At 32.4% G+C, this 22,135-nt stretch overlaps 1 protein-coding gene across 10 annotated transcripts in view; it reads left to right on the plus strand.

Annotated features, from left to right (window-relative positions):
- LOC132703803 (cAMP-specific 3',5'-cyclic phosphodiesterase) overlaps positions 1–22,135 on the plus strand; it is a 205,436-nt gene that overhangs the window by 175,286 nt on the left and 8,015 nt on the right. For 6 of the 10 annotated variants that reach the window (XM_060673284.1, XM_060673280.1, XM_060673285.1 and 3 more), the window contains 5 exons: positions 9,936–10,118; positions 13,883–13,915; positions 18,938–19,039; positions 21,065–21,129; positions 21,377–21,489. In XM_060673284.1, the coding sequence (XP_060529267.1) occupies positions 9,936–10,118; positions 13,883–13,915; positions 18,938–19,039; positions 21,065–21,129; positions 21,377–21,489 (496 nt within the window). Of the gene's footprint in view, positions 1–2,361; positions 2,833–7,941; positions 8,039–9,935; positions 10,119–13,882; positions 13,916–18,937; positions 19,040–21,064; positions 21,130–21,376; positions 21,490–22,135 lie in introns of those variants that run through there. The other 4 variants (XM_060673282.1, XM_060673287.1, XM_060673283.1 and 1 more) reach the window with 4 other exon arrangements.

Genomic DNA, 22,135 nt, shown 5'->3' on the forward strand with positions numbered 1-22,135 from the left:
ATCAAAAGGCCTTAAAGCGTTAAAAGCATTGCTCAATCCGTAAAGATGATAAGCGATTCGTTCGAATGCTGCTGTGTGCTGGTGTATCTGGCACTGCCACTCGGGCAATTTGACCAGCTTACAAATATTAGTAAATATAATTCAACATTCCTAAAGGATACCTTTGTAAAGGAAATATCTGTATTATTCCATCATCCTCCAGGTTTATTAACATATTCATACCGTGGAATAAACTTCTATATAATTAGTCATGAAATGACTACCGATTCATCTAACGGCTTCAGTGATTATCTCATACGAGATATCCGATCCTCTCTGCCCTGGATACCAGCGTGAATATAAGAGAGCAATACACCATACAAATCCATAGACATCCACGCAAAACAAGCACTATTTCACAAAAATATAAGCACTACGCTTCTAACAATGCAATTAAAAGATGTACTGAACAAAATTTTCTCAAATGAGACAATTTTTCCATCGATTTCTAACTTTTTTGGAACCGGGCTGGGACAAACATCCGCCAGGTGCAAGGGTTCCCTTGTCAATCTCAAGTGAAAACAAAATATTTTACGGAAGAAATAACACTGACATAGTTCGGGGCACGGTCTCTACTTTCATCCAACCAAGTCATGGTAAGCATTTCCCAAATTAAAAATATAATAATAAATACTGCCATTAACAGATTATTAGATAATAATAATAACTCCTTCGTTTCCAAATTAACATTCGTGGATTGAAAGCATTCCAAATCCAATAAAATGTTCCAAATTCTGTTCTGGAAACTCTGGAAATGATCCTTAGCAAAGCATTTTATGTGGGCTTATTCATTTTGTAATCAGAAAACTATGAGTGGCTTAGGATAACACTAAACTCAATCAGCTAACTAAATAAGACATTGTTGTGAAGTTGAATTTTAGAGTATTTTTGATATATATTTTTACATTATATTAAAAAGGGTCAGTTCAGCGTTGCTTAAAAATCGGTAAGCCTAACCAATCAAGGTCAAAAGTGCTCAGTCCCATAGAAGCCATACTATTTACCTAGGATTAATATGGTCCCAGCCAATAAACCAAGTTTAAACACTCCGATAACGAAAGTGACAAAAACGATCTTGTTTCTTTTTAAATTAATAAATTATTAACTGAAGTAAAGACATGTTTTGTGTATAATCTATACATTGTGGGTCACCATGGTGATGCATGTGTAAAAGATTTATGGTTAATTTTTCTTTAATTTCTCGAGACTTTTAAAAAGTTGACGATTTATAATTTTGAATCGCCATGGTTAGAACATTGTGCTAAAATTTTTTGTAATATTTAATGTAGTAACCATTAGTACTAGCAAAGATAAACACGCTCTCCATTTCTTGCAATACAAACACTACCCGTGTATATTCAGACCGTAAAATTGATATACATCAGGCAGACTTGCTGTTTTGAAAATGGATCGGGGCATATTTTGATCAAATACTGCCGTAAAAAATGCATTATCCGCCCTCAAAACTGGCGAAGTGTTCATTGAAGACTGCAAAATTTCATTGAGTGAAAGTAAGATTTCATGCTTCTTAATCGTTTTTAATATTGCCTTCAAAATTTCCAATATTACCAGAATAGGCAAGGCCCCTATATACTTAATAGCTATATGATATTAACAAACATCTGTATCTGTACCTTCGAGTACCGGCTCGGAAAGAAGCCCATAATGGTGTAATATCTGCCGATCTAGCGGAGACCATGAAATAAGACTGTCACTGGAAACAATTTGTCTCCAAAAGTTTTTCCTAATGAATTTCTGAGAGCTTGTAAATTGGTTCTGTTAAAGGCATCTCAGCCGGTGGGGTCTTGCTATTTATAGCGTATTTAAATCTTTGGATCTTCTTATTCTTAATATTAATATTCTTAATTCTATAATTAAGATGAAATTAATTAAATATTTTTATTAGGTATTGAAAAAATAGTATATTTTAATTTTTGAATTTGAAAAATGGTGTCCAAAAGAAAAGTTAAAGTTAGTAGAGAATAGCTGAGAATATGGAATTAAGGATTATTTTGCAGATTTGGGAAGAAAATGCAGAAAAGACAGTTTTTTATTAATTTCAATTAAATTCTGCAGAAACTTATATGTCTATTAACTACATTATATATTTTTTAAAATTTATTTAAATTTAATTGCATTACCAAGTATTTTTTAAAATTTTTCTATTCTTACGTCCGGATTCCCAATGAATATGTCATATATTAAAGAAATTATATGCTATCTATATTAAATGAAACTTATAAAATGTTGCTCATACACATTAATTAATATTATAAAGTCAAATAAACATTTAGGGTTACATAACTTTTAATTTCATCGCAGATCAGAATCTTCGCCGTACTTGACAAAATTGCATCACCAACAACAGAAAAACACTTCCAAACCTTCAACGACAACATCGTCCAGATATTCGTTGTACTCGAGAGAATCCTCTGTTGAAGTGGGCAACGAAAGTCGACAATCCGTCACTAGCTTATCGTCTTATTCGACGTCGTCCAGACACTACGACTTTATCGGTCAACGATCGATCGATTCAAGAGCGAGCGTGACTAGTCTGTGGTCTTCAGACTTTTCATCAAGAAGAGATTCAGAAGCTGTTCGCGAGAATGAAATTGACTCGAGTGACTCTACCAGAGCTTCCTTTGCTTCGGCAGGATCATTAGTGTCTTCCGATAACAATAGGCGATACTCTGAAGGAGTTGCCAAAAGAAGAAGGTCATCGGCTCGAGCGGCACAAATTAGAAGATTTATAAGAAGAGCACCATTTAGCTACGATAGGAGAACTACTGGAAGGTTGTTATTTAGAATCTTAAGATGACAAATACTTTGTCATCCTTATCGATGTACATTTATGAAGAATATTTTATTTTGTTATATGATAAGCCTATTTTTTCTATCTACTACTCAAATGCGCGATTTGTTTGTTCGCATCCCACACACTTTTCTATCCCGAAAATATAGTCGTCGACTTAAGATGTTGATGGTGTTTTAAAAATATCATGCCAAATACATTTTCTATGCTGACATGCTCGTTATCTCGCAAAGTAAATAGGACTGCACCGACTGACCCACATTGTCTGAGATTCAGGATCAGTGAATCGATTTTTTTATGTCTTCTGGTTAGTGAAGATTGGTCCAATAAAAATTGTGACATTGTTCTGTAATTTATTAATAAAACAATTTTATGCATACGAAGCACGCAAATCGTAAGTACCATTCCACAACCATGAGATACCATAATACTGAATTACAACATTTTTATACGTATTTGTTGACAATTACTAATTAATTAATTGACAATAATTCATTGGCTAATTTGAATTGATTAAGAATAATCCTTTTTATAAAAGGCGTATGTGGTGAAGGTTAGGCCGTTATTGTTATTTATGACTGATGTCCTGTCCATGTGGATCTACCAGCAGTTTTAGCACCCACTATACAAGGTATCCAGTTTTCGCATATTTCCTGTGGATCTGGTTTATATATTAGGTTTTCACATTACTGTCCAATTTTCTCGAATATTGAAAATTGGAAATAACAACAGAATAATAATTTCGCGGTTTGCATTATTTTCGAGATGAAAATTGTCGTTTAGTTAATTAATTAATAATTTTTTGACTTTTCCTAGAATAACCCCATATTCGTCTTATTAAGCTTTCAAAGAATGCATTTTTACAAACGTTATATGCGGCGAATTTTTTTTGCACAATCGACCATGGTTTAAGAGTAGAAAAGCAAATTTACATTTTTTACAACAATGTATTGGGTTGTTCGGAAAGTCATTTCGTTTTTTTTGGGGAACATGAAAGACAGTTTTCGTATAATGAATAAATATCTTATTAAATTATATATTGGCCATTCTGGTCCAACACCTTTTGCCATCTTTCTGGCAGTAACATAATTCCCCTCTCATAAAAGTTTTGGTCCTTGCTGGCAAAAAACTGGTTCAGGTGGTTTTTGACATCTTCATTTGAGGTAAAGGTTTTGCCATCCAAAAAATTTTGCAGGGACCGGAACAAATAGTAGTCGGAAGGCGCCAGATCTGGAGAATATGGTGGATGTTGCAGTACGTCCCATTCAAGCTGTAAAAGTTTTTGGCGAGTGACCAAACTTGGGTGAGGTCTCGCATTATCCTGGTGGAACACTACACCCTTCCTGTTGATTAATTCGGGCCTCTTCTCTTTAAGTGAATCATTCAATTTGTCCAGTTGATGACAATAGACTTCTGAATTAATCGTTGTATTGTTCGGCAAAAGCTCAAAAAAAACGATTCCTCTGACATCCCACCAAACGGAGAGCATCACCTTTTTTTGGTGAATGTTGGCTTTTGACACGCTTTGAGCCGGTTCATCTTTTCTGCTCCATAACCTCTTGCGTTTAACATTGTTGTATACAACCCATTTTTCGTCCCCAGTAATAATCCGCTTCAAAAATGAATCATTTTCTTGACGTTTGAGGAGCGAATCACACACGTCAACGCGACGACACAAATTTCGCTCCGTAAGGACATGGGGCACCCACACATCGAGCTTCGAGGTTAAGCCCATGCCTTTCAAATGGCCATAAACAGTCGAATTCGACAAATTTAATCTCTCACCGATCTCTCGTGTGATTATTCGCCGATTTGCATCAACTAATGCCTTTATCGCATCTTTGTCAGCTTCGACCGGCCTTCCAGACCGTGGTGCATCTTCGACATCAAAATTGCCAGATCGAAATTTTGCAAACCAGTTCTGGCACTGGCGTACTGCTAACACGCCTTCTCCATACACATCCGTCAATTTTTTTCTAGCTTGGACAGCATTTTTACCTTTTCTGAAGTAAAAAAGTAAAATATGACGAAAATGCTGCTTATTGCTCTCCATATTTAAAAGGGCACCAACCAAAAACTACTGCGTAGAATTAATAGAACTTTTTCACACACAAGCCTTGCAATATCAGCTCTCAAGACATATAATGGTTATGCGGCTTAAGTGTGAAGTTGGTTTCGAAAAAACGTAATTAAGTCCTCTGACGGGAAAAAACGAAATGACTTTCCGAACAACCTTATAATAAACAAGAAATAACACAAAAAATAATGGATCAATATGTCAAACTTGTCAACTTTTTTAAAATGTTCTTACTTTGTGATTGTGCATTGACATATGCAAATGCGCGAATCAGCCTTCTATTTTTCTGTTTATTTATATTTTTGTGAGTAGTTTTTATTAAATCAAAAGAAATAGATTAAGAATAAACTGAGCTTTTAAAATTTCTTTGTTTTAAATTTAATAAAAGAAAAATGTATTTTACAATGAAAAGATTTTCCAAACACAGCCTGATATTTAAAAATAATAAAACTTAACATTTTCGCAGGTAATTGGATACCGACCACTATACTACTTAATAATATAACAATGGCGTCAAGGTATATAATTCGCCGCACGATATACCGTTTTTACGACATTCTCCGGTATTTAACTCTGGTAAATGTTTATGAAGGCCTAACCGCAGACCTACACGGCTTGGGTTTCTCTTTGTAACCCTCAATAAATAGATTGGCAATTGGATTGACAATGACAATGACGTTCCAGATCCGTACTTCGGTACTTCGTGCATACAAATGTTGATTGCTGACGGATTTGCGTAGAGTTTCATCGGTATAATTGCTCGGTTATTATTAATCCATTCAGTGAAAAGTCCATTCTTATTTTAAAATATTTATTGTAAATATAAATGAAGGAGTAAATTTATTTAACTTATTTTTCAAGAAATTATAACTATGCATAACCCTCGCATCTGCAGAAAACACGAAAAACCACACATTTTTACATTTATTTATTTTAAGAATTACATATATATTTTCAAAAATTTTCAATTCATTTTTCAATTTTCAAATACCAAAGTCGGAAAAAACAAGTTAAACATTACTAATTGAAATTCTGAAATTGCTGGTTTCTCCTTATTTCGATTTAACGTTTAAGTCAACTAAAGCATTTGAACAGCTTTTAACTAGCTTTTCACAGCAGTTATAAGGTGGCCGCCCGAAGCGCAACGAAAATAGTTTGCGTTGAATATCCTTGGGCTTATTATTCGAATATGAAAACGTGTTTAAATATTTAAGGTTCACAAAATTTGAAATTGAATATTCGAATATTTAAATTCTAAATTACCACTTAATCTTAGAGCACCTAGCCACTTTGCGTCACATATGCCTAAATTTTTGATTCAATAGTATAATTGTTACATTGTGGAAATGTTTTGCGTCAAACTAAAAAGTTTTTTTAAATTGGAGTGGTACATCCTGCTGGGCGATAATTTTTATCAATAAGACTTCGTAACTTTTAAACAGTTCTAGATAGAATGAGGGATCGCTTGATATAGGATTAATATGTTATTTTTGTTAATAGGCAGGCGGTTTGAGCGAAAATGAAACTTTATATGCACTCCATATTTCTTAAAAATTTTGTATTAATGAGATTATTCAATGCAAGCGTTTTTCAATTTCTTTTAGTTTTTTTTCTTGCTTTTTATATGATTGTTAAAATTTCGTTAATACGGCAGCGGTCATTACAATGATGGCTTAAAATTTTTTACTTGATTTTTATTTATTTTGCATTGTCAATTTCATTTTTTTTTAATCGTCAACGCTATATGCTGGATCAAAGTTTTGCATCAACAAAACGCAACTATCCGGTTAATGTATCCTCCAGAGGGTGCAGCATCAGGCATGTACATCATTTAATTTTGCTCTTCTTTATTGTATTGCACTCTGTTTTTTTCAACTTAAAAGTTAATTTCGCAATACAAAACATTCATAGACGGTCCGTGGCAGCAATACTCATTACACGCAGGATATTTCTAGAGTATGGGTTTGTATTGAAGTTCTAAAGCCACAATTTAGTGTGTCCTTTTAAATAACACGAATATTTATTTTCGAATCTTTTACCATTGGCGAATCTCATTTTCTCACACTTCATTTGCCTAACTTTTGCCATTTATAAATTGTAATTTTGAAAATATGTAATTAACTGGGTTCGAATAGTGTCCCTAAACGTTTTTGAGCGACACAGAAGGTCTGTAATTTTTGACGAAACTCATATTCATGTACTTTTTACTATATTACTAGATTATCATGTAGTGGAGAAAATGTATTTATAATTTATAGGTAACATTAACAGAAGTTTTAAGGAGAAGTGGGTAATAAAAAATACAATGTTTATCAATTTCTGATGTACATTATAACAAATATTCTAATTCTAAATTATGAGATAATTATGAGACATTTTTTATAGTAATGTAACAATTTAAAATATTGCAATTAGATTATTATAATTAATAACACAACAATAACACTGAAAATGACGAGGAACGGTCTTCACAATATATTGCTTCACATTTTGCTTAAGAATGAGTAAATTTTTATTTCATTCGTTTTCGTTTGTCTTTTTTTTAGTTAAAATTCAAAAATAAAATAAAATAAATAAAATATAATTTATTTCTAATCGCTGATCTACCCGTTGTAGAGACAACGGGTAGATCAGCAACGTAGTATAATCCGATTAGCAATGTCGAACTACAGGAATTATCTGATTTAGTTCTTTAAAACGTTGCCTTTTCTTCTGCACATATGCATTCGAATCAGAGTAACGTTGATACGTCGAAGATTTATCCCCGCGTGCGCATCAAATGCAAGGGTTACAATTTTGGGCATTAATTTTACGCGGGACATAATCGAACCAAGAACATCGCTACAATGTGCATACCTTCTAATAACATGCGTAACTGAATGATTATACACGTAGAAATGTGGTGGTGAGATTAACCTTATCTTATCTAAATAAAGTAGTTAGATTGTTGACACCACGTTGGAAAAAAGTACCACCAGTTCGGAGTTTTTGGCGTTCGTTGTTTTATTATTAGGATTAATGTCTGTTTATGCTAGGAAAATAAGTTTTCACAGAAAACCTACCAAGATACCTAGAATAGATTCCGATCACATATTGCATCCTTGTCTCAGGTTTGTATCTAAAATTATTTTGCAATACATGCGTACTATCCCGGCCACGCGGTAAATAGGTCTGAAATTTTCCCATAGTTAAGATCGTTTTGTGTTGTGTGTGTGCGTTAATATTAGTAAAAAATGCATCGAAATTGCCAATATAAATGTGTATGTCCCCTCGGATCTCGAGTACAATGGTGGCCACTCAAACACCAAAAAGCAGATTTCCGTTACAACTAATTCGATTCTTGTTAGTTTTTAACCATACTATTCAATAATTTGCTATCTAAAAATATGAATCCTATGGCAGAATTAAAAAGCGACTATTTCAAGAATAAATATGTTCCGGGGGCGGACGATATAAGTGGCACGTACTCCCAATTTCTTTTCCGAGGAACAATTCGTTTTCGACTTCGTAATCTGTCTGGTAAACTTGAACTCGATTAAGTAGTATTTCTCCTGTTCTTTATATTAACCCAAAAGTAACTAAATTTTTTACAATATGGTGTTGTGTTACTTGAATGTTGCAACCGACGGCTTCTAAAAGAAATTAAAAACTACATATTTTTCTACTCCCGTCTGTAAAATACCTAATTACCCACCGATCCAGCGTGCGGGAAGAGTCACTTTACCACGTCAGTTTCGTTTCCCATGAATCCGAACCACTTCGGACATTTCCGGGAATTTACCGCACGGATTTAGGAGCAATCGGATGTTTTCGGGGATATTTCCCACGCTTTGAATTTTGACGTTTTGTGAATTCTGACGGTCATGTCAGTGAATGTATTCATGTTGTTTTGCGAAAATGTACCCAAAAACTGTCGTAAAAACGTCCGGTAAACGTTTTAACTCACTCGTTTATAAAAAACTCGCTCCGCTCGTGAGTCAAATGCCGTTTACCGCACTTGTTGCATAATATACTATTTGAGGTGTGAAAAATAGATATAATTTTTTTTCTGTGATAGTAACGTATTTTGCAATTTCGATTACTTAATATAAATTTTATCAAAAAATCTGTCGTTACAAACATAAAATAATATTCAAAAATCTATATGGTTACTGTATGTGTATATATGACTTGAAAATGGGTGACGACACCTGTAATTATTTCATTTGACATAATCTTCGCTTTTTACTATTCGTTTGAAATATTTGTCTCTGAAGTGTAAAACCTTTTCTGCATTATAGAGTTTGCCTAGACTCTTTTTACGTTATATTTAAAAAAAAATTATGTCTGTGGAAATTCAATACCTACATATATCAGTAAATTTTAATTAAAATTTCCACCGATATTCCTGAAAATTTTAATAATAATATTACCGGCTTTCGTAAGCTCTCTTCTTAGAGATTCAAAGTATTTGTTTATAGAAACTTTTTTTCTTAAAGAACATAATTTTTTCTTATTGCATACCTTTTGCCCATCAACGTAGTCCATTTTCACTAACTATGCCCCCGACATAACTGCTTTACTTTTTAAAATAGATAAGTATTCGGTTAAAAGACGTATTTAGCAAAAAAAAATAAGTTTTTAATCACTTAATGGTGTAAAACAAAAAAATATAGGGATGTGTTATTAAAAAAACGGATATTGTATATTCAAATTTGTAAAAACTATAATCTCACCTATTAAATATTTTTGAAAAATATAAAACCCTGTCCCCAAAATTTGATTATTTGAATTATTTTTTGACTTATCTTGTACAGCAGAAACTTGCTTTTAATGAGATATCTATTAGTATTGCACCATATTGTCTTCAAACACAAAATCTAAATTTGCGTTTGTTAGACCCTGTTATCAAAGCCATAAATTTTAAACACCACATTGATGACGCGACGTTTTTATATTTCAACATAAAAACAAACACAGGGTAAAATTTAAATGTAATATAATTGACAAATTATTTTCTTCTTCTAGTTTTGATGTTGAAAATGGAGCGAGCCCAGGGCGTAGCCCACTTGACGGTTCCGCGTCACCTTCTGCGGGATTGGTACTTCAAAATCTCCCCCAACGACGGGAGAGTTTTCTCTACAGGTCCGATAGTGATTTCGAAATGTCTCCCAAATCGATGTCGCGAAATTCGTCCATTGCCAGTGAAAGGTCAGTATCAATACGCCAGAGGCAGCACCAAAACCGACGCTTCCCAAACATTGTTCGTAAAAATTGCATTACGATTAATTTCCTTGGTGTGCATTAGCCATTTCCGGAAAAGGCTTATGTTATTGAGCCTCGACCTAGAAATTTAATAAACCGGGATCATAGATAAACCATCGCTATGCGGCCCGGAATATATTTAGTGGAAACGTATCTTCAGTGAACCTGCCGCAATATTAAGCCTTTGAAATAAATCTATTTATACATTTTGTTGAGCAAAGGGCTCCTCTTTCTGCCTTAAAGAATTTTCCCTTTTTATGCTTTTAACAGGTGCAATCGTTCTTTCTTTTACTAAGAAAATGATGCTTTTTTATTTCATTTCGATTAACAAAAGTGTAGTTTTGTAGAAGAACGAAACTAACGATTTGGAAAAGTACTGGGGCGTATCTTTGATATACCCCGCTCTATAAAATATAATATTTTTTGTTGTTACAGATTACAACAAATATTACATTTTTATATTCCCGAAAGTTGTGCATATTCGATATCTAATTCGGCTTTAATTCGAAATATTGCAAGTACAACATACAGAAATGTAAAATATGCCATGAAATTTGACATTAAGAAAAGTTATTTAGAATTAAAAGATTGTCTACTATCCAAAAAAAATCTATAGCAATTTATTTGTTTTTCGTTGAATCAAATAGGTCAATAGTTTCTGTGTATTATGTTAAGCATGCTTATAAGCGTAGAGTGCGACTAAACGTTTGCACATTATCTACCCATAATTCTTCTCTGTTATTTCAGCGCAACTCTCATTAAGTAATAATTAAAAAAAAAAACTTTTTAAGAAGTTTATACCAAAAAAACGTTTATTTCTCTTAGTTACGATTTAACGCACAAAAAATAAAAGGTCAGAATTTTGTACAAAAATACTTGGACATAACAGTTTTATTATTCTTATGTGGAATATTATCATTACAAATATGGCAGAAGGATAACGTTTTTATTATAAAAAATTGTTTTATTTGTTAGATAAAATGTCAGAATTTATTTTGTTTTTGTAAAAAATTATTGAATTCGTGAGAATTATCAATTGTCAATTGTTATTTATAGCCGTAATATTTAAATGGTAATACAAATAGGTATCCCATTTTGAATTTTGCACGAAAAAACTGGGGCAAATTTACGTTTTGGGAAATTGTCGCACTGTAAATTGACAACTAAAAGGCATAATGAGAATATCAATCTTTATGTAGACAGGAGGATTCACGATGTCAAGTTAAAATTTATGGATTAAAAGACATGTGATCGTTCTGTTATTGTTTTCTTTTTCGTTGTTGGTTTCCGACTATTTTTGTAAAATGTCTTTATGTTTTTTTATTTTAACGGTTTTTGAGAAATTATTTTTTCCATAATTTCCTGCAAAACAGCTTCAACGTTATGGTGGGCATAATTTATTAAGGTTAAATGTCAAAGAAATTTATTCGACTTTATACAGGATCATTACAAAATTTGCGATTTTATCGTTAGTTGGAAAACTTATGAAAAATTCTATTCGCGTTCGCACATACGTTTCAATAATATCATGTTAATAGTTAGTTAGCATTTCGAAAAGTGAATATAATTCGGACTATTTTATCATATTTGCCAAAAAGATATTTGTTAGTATAATGTCTGTAACTTGTTGCATAATACACTATTTTAAGTAAGCAAAGTATTAAACCGATTCTATAACCTTAAAATATAAATGTACCACTTAATTTAATATTCAAGGCTCACTAGATAGCGATAAGTTACCGTATTTTGGTAAGTAATTTATTGAAACTGATATTACGGAAAAAAATTGATTACTCTAAACCCCTAGTAATGAGATTAACTATGTGAAGGTCCGTTTTTAGGAGACCATAAAACCCAAAAAATGACCCCGAGCCCAAATGAAGATTTCTTGTAGGATTCTTAATATTTAAAAATAAATGTTTTGCATTTCCACGCTTGGGTGAAACACCTTATATGTAAAATATTTTTCTTTGTGTGTCTAAAATCTAATCTTAAAAATACTTCTACATATGCTATGTATATACAGGGCTAACACACAAGCACGCAAGTCAATTATCTTCCTCTATACCTCATCAACCAATAAAGTCAGGATTTTCGTGCATACGGCAATCTAGAAAAAAACTCTACAAGAGACCCTTTAGTCCTTGTGTGAATTTTAACTAAATGTGACTTATTCAACGTCCGTAGTCTAACAAAAATGTTTTGTTCTAGACTGTAAAAATTTTGTTTTGGTAATTTATTCCCAATTATTTGCTGAATAGTTGTTTGAGTTGCCCTGTATACTTGAAAATATTTTGCTGATACACATGCTAACGAATAGTAAGATAAAGATAATCTTAACTTGATTGATCTATGGACCGACGCTGATTTGTGTGAAAATCTGTTTACTGGAAAGCTTACTGCAGTATTCTTTTATATTTGGTTTTGTCTAAATAATGCAAAAGTTCTTTGTCTGAATGTGGCTTGGTTAACCTATATTGAAAATTATACTTCTTGACATTATAAATAGTTTATGACTGTATGACTGTATGACTCATTCTAATAGTCAATGACTCTCTGCCCATCATTGATTAAAATCTACACTAAATAAGGCTCTCAAATAATCATAAACTCCTATATTTTTAAGCTTGGTATTTGCATCGTTCTTAAATAAGTAGTAAGATCTAAGCCTCGAAAAGTATTCATTCACATCCTGTTAACTTTAATGAGGAGGAAGTTTTTTTTCATTATTAATACACATATTGCATATTTTCAGAAGTCAGTAGTCTTAATTAAAAGTTTTGCTTAATTTCGAAAGTTTAATCAAAACTAACAAACAAACTAGCAAAGTGAGGTGTTGTGAGAATAATAGAAACTTATGGTATTCAGCGCTTTCATCATATTTTGGTTTTTAAAATGTTTCCATAAAAAATATTTGCGGATATAAAAGAATCTCGCAGCAATCAGCTACCCTGTATAATTGCGTATCAACGGCGCATTAACGTGTCGAACAGTATTTAATTAACTTCGAGAAATAACAGGTGCATGCAGTACATACAAAAGAAAAAGCATAGGTCTCAATGTGCTGCCATGGGCAACGCTCTTGGCAACTACCCGAAAAAATCTGGCGGAACTGTAAAGGCTACACATTTTAAAAACATAGTATATTATAATAGTGAATCGCAAATTTTTGAAAAATCGTTTGAAATGGCGACAACTTAATTTGGAACTTTTTTATTTTAGTTTTATGGTTACGACTTACCTAGAAAAAAGATAAATATAAAAACAATCTTTACTACTAAGTATGGAGGAGAGAACGTTTACATTCATTTTTCACCAGATTTTAGAAATGCAATAATGTGTAGTAACGAGGAAACTGTCAACTTCCTGTAGAAGCTGAAGAAAATTTTAGGATTCTAACAAGTAGACATTTTTGGTATATTCCTTTTTTCAAAATCTTTTTATGATTTAGAAACCGGTCTTTTTCTGCTCTTAAAAAGAATTAGAAACAGCGCACTGTTGTCTGTATCGGTATTTAACCGAAATTAAATGGAGAACATCACACTGAACCTGCAAACTTTTGTCTGCACCTTACAAGACTTTACCTAGTTATAATGTTTCCACTATAGGCTTTATTTTGAACTTTCAGCTGTACCTGCTAAAGCATGTAAAATATATTCTTCCCATTTATTTCTATTCTAACTATCTAAAATATTTCGTCTATTTTCCAGATTTAAGGAGACCGAAAACATTTTGGACAGATCGTATGTATTTGTTGGCGATTTAGTTTTCCTAGTTATTTTAATTTTGCATTTTCTGCATGCTTTGTGTGTTACGACGCGAGGCGACGGCGCGGCGGTTCAACTATGAGAAATATTTCTACCGCCACGGCAACATATTTTATTTTTATTGTTATCGGCCGCTTAGTATTTTGGGCAGCATAAATATTCGTCTGTTTCGCATTTGGCAGGGCTTTTGCTTGATGGGATGATTCCTAACTTGCAATGTTCAGTCAGCCAGCAAATAAATAAGATGACAGAATTGAAGTATATTGAGGAGTCGTTTTTTTATTTATACAGCACTATGCTATTTTAAAATTCTAAATCATATTAATGATTATAAAGAATCAATTGAAAGATTACATTCTAGTCCATGGTCTGAAAATATGTTTTCATATTTGAACCGTATTCTATAAATCGCAAGTTCATTTTGCTTAGTCTTCTTTGCATGGAAACATTAGGATTTTGGGCTGGTTTGCCGCTCAACTGTACCAATTTTTAGACATATTCATTGATATTCAACGAAACGGGGACATTTTATTTTAAGAAGCGAGAATTTATTTTTTTTATTTTTAGTTAATTTTCAAGCATTATTCATAAACATATATTCTGAATACCCTCTTCACTTTACACGACAGCAAAGCATCGCAACAAAAATTAAACCGAAAACGGATAATGTTCGTTATTTACCTTGGTGTGATTTATCCACTGAAATATATAAATTTAAGACAACCGAAAATTTGGTTCAGGTGCGGCACTCAAGTTTAAATTTTAAAAGGTCGGTTAATAGTATACCCGAAACTTTACAGGATAAATCTGTTAGATTTACAGGTTTTTCATTATAAGTTTACATGTTGTTCACTGCAATAAGTTTGGGTTATGATTGACAAAATAATTGATTATATCCTAATTTATATTGTATTGCATGCTCAAAGGCATCAGAAAATTATTTTTAAGAAATGAGAGCATAACGTTAATTTTTATCAATTTGCCTTTTTCATTATTGAAAAAAAATTGATTGATTTGCCTTTACAAAACCATTTGTACGTAGTGATACATAAGCATAAGCATACAAAGTGTCTAAGTTTTATTTCTGTGCTTTTCTGCATAATTTCCTAAATAGTGCCGATTTCTGAACAAAAATTGGTACCGGGGAGGTTTTGATATGAGGTATTTGAAATTAATCTTAATGTTACTCTTACTTGCAGGGGAGCTACTTACATGTCTTTTACTTTCACTCCTTCACACTGTCAAACGTTCATAATTTTTTGTCCTGCATTGCATATTTTTGATGAAAAAGAATAAATTCCTCAATCATTTTTACGTCAGGAGGTCCGCTTATTAGAAGTTGCTAAGAATGAGTGTCAAAATTTATTTTCCTTCCAAAAATATAATAAATATAATTTCTCATACCAAGGACCAGAAGAATTTTCGTTCCGAAATCGAGATTATTTCAGAAATTATAAAGATAGGGCAAAAATAAAACTTGGAACTCGAAAACGAAGAAATCTAGGCTACACGTTTTAAAAACTCAAAATACTTAAGAAATTGCTCTGTAAAATACTGAAAACTTATTAAATAACACCATGCCTAAAAAATCAAAAATTTAAATGTAAATTATAGACTTAATGAGGACATACAAAAACATATACAAGCCTGTCGGTTAACAAATTTTTAGAAGAACCGACTCTAAAATAACCAAGACTGCTTAGCTGTTACCAAAATAATTCGCAAATTACATGCACCTTTGACCAAATGATGTTTAATTTTAATCAAATGATAAATCCAATAATATAGTTGAATGGTTAATATCTGTGATTTACTTATCAACATATATCATAAAATTGAACGATATACGGATCTCATAATTTAAGCGCAAGCAATTACCATTAGCGAACACGCCAGCGCACATTAGCTGCTCCAAATTTGTTATACGGCCTTAATAGGTGATCACCTATATTTTTAAAATGTTTCGGCTCGGAACATAAAATTATAAGTAACTTTTTGACATTTATGCGATATTATTTTGTGAGCAAAGGAAAGTTTTTGGCGCAAATATATATAAACTCGATGTTTCTTAACTGTAAAAGTGAGCTATGAAAATACTTTTGCGTGGTTAATTTCTTGAAAAAATAGAACAGGATTGGAAAAACCGCAACCTGTTATTCTACCTTTGAAATATTACGAATAAACACAAACACAAACAAAAATTTTTTTGATGATACCAGTCCCAACAACTTATTAGGTTTAAGTTAATTTCTAACAATTTTAATTTCTAACCAAAACCAAAACTAACCAAAATATGTAGCATTATTGCAAGAGAAGAGTTTCGTGTGTTCACCTGACACAATCAGGGGAGCGCTCCAAAGATCATGAAACTCATGTGACGTAATTTATTTTCCTTGATTTTTTTTCCAAAGAAGGCAAGCAACTTTGTCCGGTAAATCGAAGCATCATTTAATTCGCAAAGATATGCAGATGCAATCAGCACATAACTAAATTATTGGATTCAAAAGCATGACAAACGTGCATTTTGTTCCTCTAAAATGCGTTTGAATATTACGTTATACAAAGCGAACTATTTCATCTGTTGCAACGTTGGTAATTCGCTATTAGGTGATACAGCAGCATAGAGATGAAGCTGGTTCAAAGGCAATCATAAACACAATATCAGAGAATTTACAGTAAACGCAAAGATAGACGAAAAGATTTTTTAATATTACAAGGTGTCCGGAATTGGACGTCAATATTTTAAGCACTCATTCTCTGCCCTAAAATAGAAATAATTGTTCTTATAAAAAAAAGGCGGACAAGTATTTAAGATACATGGTGTTTAAGACGAGAACGTGTAGAGGGTTTTTTAATTATTTAATTAAGGTATTTGATCCTTTCCTGAAAATTTGTAGTTATTGATTTTTAGTAACTTTGGCTGTGAAATTTGAAAATTTTACATTTTCTTCACAAATAAGATAATCTTCTCACAGCTCGCACCAACGCACCGCTTGTAGTAGGTGTGTGAAACAAATGATACTAAATCAAATAGAGAATTAGAATATGTGTGTAGGCTGATCCGTTTATTATTTGATGCTACCTTTCTCAGAATATATAAGATATTTAAAAGAAATTTTTGGATTCATTTATACTCTTAGCATATTTTATTAATATTATATACAAGATATATTTCATATATAATTCCTATACCTAACCGTGTCTGAATTTTATATCCCAAATGACATTGGCTAATGTAAATGTATCTGTTGATTTCTTTCACTGAAAGCCTTTTTTTCTTTGGAGTTTAGTTCCTTATAAAAGTGGCCTGTGCTTATATTTTTAAAAATAAATAAATACGCGTCAACAGAAAGGAACATTATAAATGTACCAGATTTTTATAAATTTATCGTAAAAACTAGTAGATTTCAAAATATTAGCAATAATACGTTTGATTGAGAAAAATGCTGTGACAACGAAGTAATGCAGAAAAAACAATCACCTAATACAGAAATGTCACTATTTTGGAAAATAAATATTTAGCAGTTTAATGCCACCTAACTTTTCTAAAAAAAAATGAATAATGGAGAAAATACCGTAAAAGTATACGTAATTCCAAACTTTTGTCTTTTAGGTTTATTTAATATTTTTTGGGATAAGGTGTCATCCCGTAATAAACAGACCATCCTATACATGGCAAAATAATGGAGGTGGTACAAAAATATCGTTCCTAACCATCGACAATCCAAGAGTATTTATTAATAAACATTAATATCTAGTTTATTTCTACCTAACAAAACAATTTTTGGCAATTTAATCAATTGTTAACGTTTGGATCAAATTTAGGGCGTTCTCAGAGCAATAACCTCAAAATTGACAACTACACTACTTTCCTAGTTAGTGAATTGACTTGAAGTGCAGGATTGAAATAAGATTTCGTTTTTAATTTGTCTTGATTAGTTTATAAGAACTTTTTTCTACTCCCGTCTGTAAAATACCTAATTATCCACCGATCTAGCGTGCGGGAAGCGTCACTTTACCACGTCAGTTTCGTTTGCCACGAATCCGAGCAACTTCGGACATTTCCGGACCGCACAGATTTGGGAGCAATCGGATATTTTCGGATATATTTCCCGCGCTTTGAATTTTGACGTTTGTCAATTCTGACAGTCATGTCAATAACTGTATTCGTGTTTTGCGAAAATGTACTCAAAAACTAACAGTCGTAGAAAAAGTATAGTATGCAACACGTTCGGTAAACATTTTAACTCACTCGTTTATTAAACACTCGATCCGCTCGTGTCAAATAAACTCGTGAGTCAAATGCCGTTTACCGCACTTGTTGCATAATATATTATTATTTCTATTTTATAGCGGAAAATTAGAGGTTAAAATATTGACGTCTTATTTTTTTCATGTCATATCCTTATGCGTTTCTGTGTTATAGGTTATTTTACATTTGCATTCCTGACAATAATTTTGATATAAAAGATTTGTAATCACTTCAATGGATGCTTTTCTAAATTTGCTTAAGATAAAAGCGCCAAAATTTATTTGCTTACATTAGCGTTCGTCACTCACAGCTCAGTTCCTCGAAATTTGTAATCTGTGTCATTGATTTGTAACAGACGTGCATTATAAATCTTGCTTAATGTTTAATTTACTTTTATACCATTATCACACTGATATTCGTTAAATTCAAAGTGAAGTTTCGCAATCAAAGAAAAAAAACGTTTTTTTATCCACCTTGCTACTTAATTAAATTAAATTAAATTATCGGTGACTTATCAACTTATTTGAAAGCCAAATACAACATTTTCTTGAGTAGTTTAGAATGTTTAATCAAAGGCCCAAAGACTTGGAAAACGAAAAGCCTAAGACAGATTTAATTTTTTTTTTACCCCACAGCACTCTTTGTGCGGCACGAACATTATACTTGTCGCCGTTTTATCAAAGGCAACATACATCTGTATAAACATTGAAAACTTTTTTAACCAACATTACACGTAATTGTTTCAGCCATGGCGAAGATCTTATCGTCACCCCATTTGCCCAAGTTCTCGCCAGCTTGCGAAGCATTCGCAACAACTTTCAGTGTCTCACTAATGTACCGTCGAATAAGTAAGTAAACATGCACAGGAGACGTTGATTTGGGGCTAGGCATTCCCAGTCTTATTTTGACCCATATAGTTACACCATTTAAATTGAAGGTTAAGAATAGCGTTTCTCAAAATCGGTTAGAACGCTCTAAGATTTATGTGTATATATACTTAAAAAGCGCAAAATAATTCAGTCAATCTAAAATTTTGGATAAGTTTATAACTTTTTTATTTTTGTTGTTTTGTTTCTTGTTATATTGGTAACTAATTTTCTTCACTTTTGGTAGTATTAATCATACAGGACAAATCAAAATGTTTTTTATCATAACTTCAAAACACTCTGTGGGAAAACAGAGGGGATAACAGGCAGTTTGCTGCAATCTTTTATATATTCAAAATCTTTTTTTTTATCATACCACAATCTCATTTGGCGGAATTGTTTGTCGAAATGTGTATTTCAACATTGCCGCAGTATAATATTTTTCTTTTTTTTTTTTTCAAAGAAACTTTCACAGGCTACTGTAATACTTTTTATAAAACTTCTGGATTCCTCCTGCGTCGGTTTTTGTTGACTCGAACTAGCTAACGTTTGGCCAATCATCCTGTTGGCTTCTTCAGAGCTTGACTGAAACTGGCTCGCATTTTACTCTGTACCTGTTTTTATATTGCTTGAGAGGGGCCGAGCTAAATGAGGGGCATAAACACCGTCTCGGATGACTGATTCCCATATTGGTGAGTCGCGGTTAAGATTATTAAGTTCCTTATAGATTTTGTATAGACTCTCGGATGTTCCGTTGGTAGAAGAATTGATTACATGCAAGAATTTGCGTTTTATCGAATAAAATTTGATGTCCGGTTTCGTGATTGTGTTCGACAACTGCTGATGAGTTTATTTGTCTTAGTCTTAAGGCTCTTTCATGTTCTCTTAGCTTAGTTGATATTTTTCGTTCGGTCCCTTCAATGTATTCTTCGTCGCATATGCATGGAATGCATCTCAAATGTAATTTTGTCCTTGATGGATCGAAGATGTTGAGAGGTTTTAGGACAAGTGGTGAATCTATTTTTGAATTAAATCACTTTACCTCTGCTCTTCTATTTAATAATTTCCACATTGAAGATATTAAAAGTTCCATCATAAAATACACTTCACCACAACCTTTCAATGACAATGAAAACGTAAGCACTTGCGACTGTTGTCCTTCCTTATATTCAAAACATCACTGACCACATATCAAAAGTTTTAAAGGTCAAAAGCAGATTTGCCACTTGTCCCAGAATCTCTCAACATCTTCGATCCATCAAGGACAAAATTCCATTTGAGATGTCAGGAGTTTAAAGCATTCGAAAAATATCAACTAGGCTCAAAGAACATGAAAACTGCGTCACACAATCACGAAACCGGACATAATTTTATTCGATAAAACTAAAATTCTTGCATGTAATCAATTCTTCTACCAACGGAAAATCCGGGAGTCTATAGAAATCTATAAGCAATCTAATAATCTTAACCGCAACTCAGGCCTCTACATGTCACCAAAATTTTTAGGAAAAAAAATCGATTTGTTATGGTTTTCAAAAATTAATTAAATTATGATGGAGGAAATTGTAAAAAGAAGCTGTGAAAGTTAGCATTATTATATAGTAAAAATTGAGTTATGGCTAAAAAAAATATTTCAGATCAAAACGAAAAAAATTTACATATGTCCACCGATTATTTGGTATAATTATAAATCAATGACGATTTTTTTCTTTTATACTTTCAACCTACTGCGTGCAGAATGGCACACAATTTTTCGATAGACAATAACTGTAATATATATGTAAAGTATATTTACTGGTTATCCTTTTTTGGTTAGGGGATTTAATATATTATTAATATATATCGCTACATTTTTTGTGATTTATGAAATAACTGTACTCAATTATAAAAATTACAAATAAATGATGTTTGTGAAATAAGCCTGGAATAAAGTAGCAAAATTGTTTTAAATAAAATCGTATTAATTTGAGCGACAGGGTTGATAGTCCTGCTATTATTGTGTTACAGATCCAAGCGGTCATCTGGAGCCGCCAACACTTGGTTTCCCCAGTCACGTAATTTAACTCCCGGAGGTAAGTTGAGTTTACGGACAAGCTTGCTCTATTAACTAAAACAAATAGTTGATACTATTTCGCATATCTGATTTCAGTTAATCGTTATTTACGATCTGTTTCAATGTGCTTGTTTTCCTTGTTTTTTTCTTTATTTTAAAAGCTGTTTCACATGTTTACCGATTTAAATTTGTTTTCGTAAAGCCTCAGGCCATATTCCATTAATAGACTAATTAAAGGGAATATTTTGATTTATTTTCATTTTCAGATGACGCATACATGAAGCTGGCTACGGAAACTATGGAGGAACTCGATTGGTGTTTGGACCAATTGGAAACTATCCAAACGCATAGATCTGTATCAGATATGGCTTCGCTTAAGGTACATGCAACAAATAAATGACAAAAGGTCAACAAACAAATGGCAGTTGTCGACAAGTAATAATTTTATTTAAATGTTATTTAAAATTATTGAGGGCCGCAATTTTGGTAATACTTTTTATATTTTACTTTTATATTGTGCTTTTTTCACTCTGTCGACATTTCATTTCTGAACGCTGTGATGCTCCTGGTTGGATTTCTCGGTGTGTAATTAATTTTTTATTTTTCATATATACAGTGTCGGCAACTACCGGACAGAAATCAGGTTTATCTAAAATGGGACACTCTCGTTTGGTTAGCTTTGTTTATGGTTCCGTTTTCCCGTATTATAAAGAGATGTCGAACATCACTTACAATCCACCAGAATACACTTGATTAGCCCATGTACTTAATAATTTATATGTATTATAAAGTGATAGGCTAATCAAGTGGCATATTATATTTTATAAACGTAATTCTTTCGTTGGTATACAAATGGGTACAAGATTTTGTAAATAATTAAAATTGATCTAGTTGTATAAGGTGGCGCCCTCTACAAGTAACTCCCAGAAACGTAGTTTCGCTCATAAATCGGAAAAATACTTCAGAAATCACCCGTGAAACATCGGACACTCAAGATAACCGAAACCAAATCAAAGTTTTATTAA

The sequence above is a fragment of the Cylas formicarius genome, unplaced genomic scaffold (assembly GCF_029955315.1).
Source record: "Cylas formicarius isolate icCylForm1 unplaced genomic scaffold, icCylForm1.1 PGA_scaffold_6__28_contigs__length_40554024, whole genome shotgun sequence".
NCBI lineage: Eukaryota > Metazoa > Arthropoda > Insecta > Coleoptera > Brentidae > Cylas > Cylas formicarius.